General features: G+C 48.6%; 1 protein-coding gene across 1 annotated transcript; it reads left to right on the top strand.

Annotated features, from left to right (window-relative positions):
* Window positions 1–2,369: 2,369 nt before the first annotated feature.
* Window positions 2,370–6,307, top strand: ERAL1 (Era like 12S mitochondrial rRNA chaperone 1). Its single transcript, XM_045836789.1, has 10 exons — window positions 2,370–2,662; window positions 3,488–3,615; window positions 3,724–3,801; window positions 4,198–4,244; window positions 4,406–4,467; window positions 4,630–4,742; window positions 4,833–5,081; window positions 5,221–5,370; window positions 5,481–5,561; window positions 5,679–6,307. Exons 1-10 carry the CDS (start codon window positions 2,380–2,382, stop codon window positions 5,799–5,801), a joined length of 1,314 nt encoding a protein of 437 aa, XP_045692745.1. The 5' UTR covers window positions 2,370–2,379; the 3' UTR covers window positions 5,802–6,307.
* The last annotated feature ends 271 nt before the right edge of the window (window positions 6,308–6,578 follow it).

Below are 6,578 nucleotides of genomic sequence, written 5' to 3'. Positions count from 1 at the left end.
GTTCGCAGGCCACTACTCAATCCACTGGGCCACACCAGCCAGGGAGAGCCTAGTACAATTAAGAGATGGAAAAAAGCCAATGTGGCTGAAGTCTTGGGAATAGAAGTAAGCAAAGTTTTTAATGCATGCAAGGACTTTGGATTAATCCAGTTGAAAGAGGAGGCCATCTCCTTCCAATTCTATTCTCTTAAATCTTTGAAATTTATCTGCTTCTCTCCACCATCTTGATTGGACTATTTTAATAAGATAAAAGTTGAAACAGGATTTGCAATAAGAAAAGGTTTTTCGCTTTTCAGATGGAAGCAATTAAGCATTTTTTAAAAATAAATGCTGGTATAAGAAATACAGTACAGAAAGAAATTGTCTATACAGAAAAGAAATTTATGGAAAAAGATTCCCAATGGTGCAAAACAATTAGCCTTAAGATAAAAATATTTATTGAAAGCCTATATTGTGTTTAGTCCTAGATTCAAATGAACATATATTTCATTTTACAGATGAGGGAACTGACACCTGAAGAATTTAAATAACTTGTTCAAACTCACACAGCTGATAAATGGCAAAGTGAGATATCAGCCCAGGTAATGTTTCATTTGATTAACCTCTTCTAACTTCACATAATACAAAATTCCCCCACAATATCCTTTGAAGGGAAATTTCTGGGAAAGAAGAGAATTAAAGCACTTTGACTCATTTCCCCTAATTTTTGTGTCATCCCTGGGATGCTTCCACAGTACTATCTGTTGCCAGAACTGTACTATTTAGTATGTGTTCCATAGGTAATTTTGCATTTAGGTAATTAAACTCTTCATTCACTGTTTAACCTGTAATTTCCCTTCACTTTAATGCAGTTGAAATGCATTTTACCTTACTATCCATGAAAGATTCATATTTTCCTAATTGCTGACTGTCCTGTACTTAGTGGCATCTTGTTTTGGGGGCATATGGGTGCCCAAAGAACATCCAGAATATCATGTTCCAAAAAAGCTGTTCCTTCCACTACCAGATTAGGCACCCTGAAGACTGGAGCCTGGCGACATTTGCAAACCATCAGAGTATTTGGCTCCTCTGGCTCTGTCAATCCTGTCACTCAGCTTCCCTGGACACTCAACCTTCAATTCCTACAACAGCAGCCTGGCCAGCTGGTTCTCACCATCTTCCAGTATCCCCCCACCTCTGTCCTGTATCATCAGGTTTTCGTTCTCTGCTGGGTCACTGCCATGAACAAATAAAATCTCTCACCTCAAAAAAGAAAACTCTCTCTTAACCCCACTCCTCTTCTGCTCTGCTCCCCTGGGAAGAATTGTATATATGAGTGTATCCTGGCTATCCTTAATTCCTGTCCATTCTCTCTTAAACCCACTCCATTTAGGCTTTTACCCAGACCATTCTACTGAACTGTTCCTATCAGGTCACTGACATCACACACACACAAACACACATGGCCCCCAGGATGCAAGTGGTGGAAGAGTTTTGTCCATTTTGTTCATTGTTATATGCCGGCATCCTGGCAGGGCCTGTACACAGTATATGCCTAATGAATTCCCATCCCTCTAGTTCCCGTAACAATTGTCTCTCAATATAAAGAGTCTGATTGAAAGCCTTCAAAGGATGAAAGGGGCTTTAGGCCACAAATCACCCAAGGTAAAGCAAGTTGCTCAGGCTGCTAAGGCAGTCTGGGAGATCCTGGGTGACTAAACGGCTGCTTCTTCCTTTGAAGACCCTCTCCTATTTTGGAAGACAGGGTCTACTATCTCAGGGAGGAGATAGTAGCCAAGGTTTAAGGAGGGAAATCCGGGTCGGCTGCTCACCCGCAACACCGACCCACGGATCACTCCATACAGGAGGCTCGCATAAAGTGAAAGTGCAGCCTGCCGGAGCCGCTGCCGGCCGCTAGGGCCAATCCAAACCGGGCCTCGAAAAGGATCCTTCAAGCCTGAGGCTGGAGAAGACTAAAACGATCCATACGGAGACGAGTGGAACAGTGCCGGTTCCCACGCCCACCCCCTTTGATACTTGGGTTTCTCTAGCTGGGTGAAGAAGTCAGGCACCAAAAGGAGAACGCTTTCTCCTGCTTGGTCTCGTGCGAGATGTAGTTTTTCAGGAGGCTGGGCTACAAGGTCCTTTTACAAAAGTTTAGCAGAAGAAAACACGATATATACAGGATTCCAAAAAGATCATCATGCTCACACTCTAAATACTCATTTTCCCCTTTTCTTGGCCAGTCTCCAGAGTAATTCTTCCCGCACCCCGCTCCAACGCAGCTAGCGTCTCGGCACTCTGGGCCAGTCTATCTCTCTCCAGCTCGCTCGTCTTTCTGCTGCTCCATCCAATCGTAGGTGACTTCCCGGCCAGTTCCCGGAGTGCTTTGCGGCTATCATGGCTCCCCCCGGCCAGCGCGGGGTTGCGCTCTTTCGAGCAGCGTTAGGGTTTTGGCAGCTGGGCCCTGTCGCCGCGAGGGAACGGGCGACGCAGTTTCCGTCACTCTTAGGCTGTCAGCGGAGGTGCGTGTCCTGTATCGCGGGCGCTGCTTTCTCTGGCCCCCTCCTGGCCTCAGCTTCTAGGCGTTATGGCCAGAACTCCGCCCTGGACCGCTTGCTCGGAATCTCTCAGTCGGACAGTTCGTTGACACCTCGCGTCCCCGCCGTGTCCATTAACAAAGGTAAAGAGCCCCGACAGATATGCCCGGGACGGTCACGGTTTTTAATAACGGAAAGTTCAGCATTGGGGAAACCTCTCAGTCCGGTGATGATATTTTTGGCCCGGCGTTATAAAAACAATCTAAAGGCCACGAGAAAGGTGAGCAGTGAAGGCTCATCTGGTCACAAGTATAGACGCTCACAAAGCACGAGATTGAAGGACCACAGGCAGAGTTGTGGCTTTCTGACCCCACGTGGGAAGCAGACTCGATCCAGTAAATACCCCATGTACTTGGCAAGCCACTGGATTACACCTGGGAAATAGCGTCCTCTATTCTGGTAGGGAGTCCGGACACATAAACTGAGCATTGCAGTGCAATGTCATAAGAGGCTAATACAAAAAGACTGAGACAGCTTTCAGAGCCTTCCTAACACCATCAGTAGAGTGAGACTGTCAGGGTTGGAGGGATTCCTGGCTTTATCTGGTCTATCTGTACTCACATATTTACCAGGCACAACCACACAGTGCAGTTCCACTCAGTAACTGAGTATGAAGTGCCAGGGATTGTTTCCACAAATGACCAATTGTCAAAAGAAGGTTATAAGTGGGTACCATTAATATCATCTCTATTTTACATATGAGAAAAGAAAGGAATTTAGAGAGGTTAGAGGACTTGATAGAATGATATAAACTAATTAATGGACAAACTAAGTCTCAAAACCAGGTCTTGGCTTCAACCTGGTACACTAACCTTGTATCTGTACTCCCTTTGTGGGTGGGTAGGGCTGCATAACGGACAGGATCTAGATTGTACTCCCTCTCATTCCCCTCCTGCCTCCACACACAGATGAACAGGATCTCCTTTTGGTCCATCGTCCTGACATGCCTGAAAACTCCCGAGTCCTACGAGTGGTCCTCCTGGGTGCCCCGAATGCAGGGAAATCAACACTCTCCAACCAGCTGCTGGGCCGCAAAGTATGCTGCACCCTGGACCCACCCCACAACAACACACCCCTTTCATCTCTCCATGTATTGTCTTGGAAGGATCTGGGACCTCAATTGTGACCTCTTTGTTCCTGGCAGGTGTTTCCTGTCTCCAAGAAGGTGCACACCACTCGGTGCCAAGCTCTGGGGGTCATCACGGAGGAAGAGGCCCAGGTGGTAGGTACTGGGAACAGGACAGACTGTGACGCTTAAAGGGCCTCCCTTAGTGTTAGACCTGAAGAAAATTATGTTTAAACTCACTTCTCTGAGGAAAGAGGATTTCCTCTTCCTTTAGGCCTAGATTCTCTCTCTGGCATTTAGTCAGAAAGAGCTTATTTTGTCTTTACTCCTTTGTAGTCTTCCATATATCTACAGTCATCATCTTCCTCCTGGATCCCATCTAGAATTTAAACAAAGCGAGAGGGTAAAACTCTAATTAGCTTAACCAAAAAGTGTGTGTGGGGGTGGGGCGGAGCAGGCTCCTGACATCAAGGGTAGCTTTTCTCTTGCTCCCAGTCATAATCTTTCCTCCTGGGGCCCGGGGGTCTGGGTATCTCTCTTTCCTCATTTTAGATTCTACTTGACACACCTGGTCTGATCAGCCCTATTAAACAGAAAAGGTAATACTTATGGAAACAAGGGTTCTAAGGGCAAAGGTGTTGAAGAGGGGGTGGGGAGATTCCATCACAAGGTCTAGAAAACCCCCTTTTCATACCGCATCCCTTATCAAGGGTGCATTGATCATGAGGCCCTGCCTGAACTCTGTATGTCTGTCCCTCAGGCACCACCTGGAGCTCTCATTGTTGGAAGATCCGTGGAAGAGCATGGAGTCTGCTAATCTGGGTTAGGCTCAAGATGGGAGTCTGAAGCCCAGTTTACACTGTCATGACCTCTTATTCTTGATAGTTTGGGAGGTGGGGTTTGGTCAGAGCCCATACCACTAGAAGTTCTTTGGGAGCTTAGGAAGAGAGTGGTCATATCTTTGTCCTCCCTGCCAACTTCCAGTGGTGGTACTTGTGGATGTCTCTGACAAGTGGACTCGGAACCAGCTCAGCCCGCAAGTGCTCCAGTGCTTGACCCAGTATTCCCAAGTTCCCAGCATCCTTGTCCTGAACAAGGTGAGCACCGCCTATCTGAGGAAGGGGTCTGTTTTCCTTCAAGAACTCCATCTGGCTGACCACACATCCTCTGCCTATCCCCATGCCCAGGTAGATTGCCTAAAGCAGAAGTCAGTTCTCCTGGAGATCACAGCAGCCCTCACTGAAGGTATGGTCAACGGCAAGAAGCTCAAGATAAAGCCAGCCTTCCACTCAGGGCCAGGTGTCCATTGCTCCAGCCCAGCAGCTAAGGGCCCGGACACACAGTCTGTTGGCGGCCCTAAGAGGATTGGCTGGCCCCACTTCCAGGAGATCTTCATGTTGTCAGCCCTAAGCCAGGAGGATGTGAAAACACTGAAGGTCAGTTAGTCTTGGCCATAGCCTGGCCGTTGGCTTCTACCATGGGAAGACAAGCCTCAGAGTTCTTCCCGGGAGTGAGAGTAAGTAGGAAAGTCCTGGTTGGGACTGAGATGCTCACCCACTCCCTCTGTTCCCCCAGCAATACCTCCTGGCACAGGCCCGGCCAGGGCCCTGGGAGTTCCATAGTGAAGTCCTCACTAGCCAGACACCTGAGGAGATCTGCACCAACATCATCCGAGAGAAACTCCTAGAGCACCTGCCCCAGGAGGTGCCATACAATGTGCAGCAGGTACAGGCCCAGTGAGAGGATCTGGGGGCTCTCTACTAGGGACACAATAGGACAGCTGGGTCCCAGAGTGATTGGGGTATGGACCTACCTGACTATGTTTCCTTGTGCAGAAAACCGTTGTGTGGGAGGAAGGGCCAAGTGGGGAGCTGGTGATTGTACAGAAGCTTCTGGTGCCCAAAGAATCTCATGTGGTAAGCAGGGCTAAGCTTGGAGGAGGTGCTAAGACTCCATGAGGCAGGGGTTTCCCTCTCACTGCTTGGGATCCCTGAGAGGCGGCTCACAGACCCTCTCTTTTATCCCATCCTCAGAGGATCCTGATTGGTCCGAAGGGGCACCTGATCTCCCAGATTGCAGAGGAGGTAGGCCAAGACCTCATGAACATCTTTCTCTGTGAGGTTCGGCTGTGCCTCTCTGTGAAGCTCCTCAGTTGACCACCTTCTGCTGTGCCTCTCAAGACATCCCAGTCCAAGCTTTGACAGAAGCCACTGACCAGAATTGCCCCTGCCTGAGGCTGCCCCTGCAGGGGCTGGTGAGGGGCATGGATTCTGACTGACTGACTCTGGCTGGCCTAGTTTGCCTATCTGCACAGCCCCTGTCTAGACATGTCTTGTGTTGGAGGAAGTAACCTATCTTAGCTCATTTCCCAGGTAATTCCTCTCACTGGGGCCACAGCTACCTAGGTCTAAAAGTTGGCCCTTTGGTGGGATCAGTGCCACCCTACTTCCTTCTGGCATTGGGAGCAGAGTTTCTCCCTGAGTTGCCAGTTGTTAGCAGAGAGAAGTTAGTCCTTTCTCCCCCTCCTATCTTCCACCTTGAAGCCTTGTAAGGATCCATGTGTCCTGAGTGAGACAGTGCCTCCCAGATGCTACCCAAGTCTTTGATCCCTCCCACCCCATCATTTTCATTATTGGATGCTAATAAAGTTAAAAGACAAGCATTCTGGTTTTCACCTTTATTTTTTTAGAACAGGCAAGAGAAAACTTACCAATTCCTCACCCCCACCCTATTGTCTGAACTGGAGTCTCCCTCCCTTCCAGTAGTCTGCTCCAGGGTCCTGAGGTCTCTTCTTGGCACGTTTTCTGGGCGCAGCAAGAGAACCGTTACCATTACTAAACTCAGTAATGGTAACGGTTTCCTAGCCATTCCCAAGTGCCCTGTCAGCAGGCTGTGATCATGTGATCAGTGAGCATGGTGGGCTTGTGGCATCC

The sequence above is a fragment of the Phyllostomus hastatus genome, unplaced genomic scaffold (genome assembly GCF_019186645.2).
Source record: "Phyllostomus hastatus isolate PE091 unplaced genomic scaffold, TTU_PhHast_1.1 phas_contig_210, whole genome shotgun sequence".
NCBI classification, from domain to species: Eukaryota; Metazoa; Chordata; class Mammalia; order Chiroptera; family Phyllostomidae; genus Phyllostomus; species Phyllostomus hastatus.
Note: the sequence above shows the minus strand (reverse complement) of the source record. Positions and strands in the feature narration are given on the sequence as shown.

Coding starts and splice junctions, on each gene's coding strand:
- ERAL1 (XM_045836789.1), top strand. CDS start 2,380: ATGGCTCCCCCCGGCCAGCGCGGGGTTGCGCTCTTTCGAGCAGCGTTA. Junction 3,802..4,197: donor CGGAGGAAGAGGCCCAGGTG/GTAGGTACTGGG, acceptor TCCTCATTTTAG/ATTCTACTTGACACACCTGG. Junction 5,371..5,480: donor TGCCATACAATGTGCAGCAG/GTACAGGCCCAG, acceptor TTCCTTGTGCAG/AAAACCGTTGTGTGGGAGGA.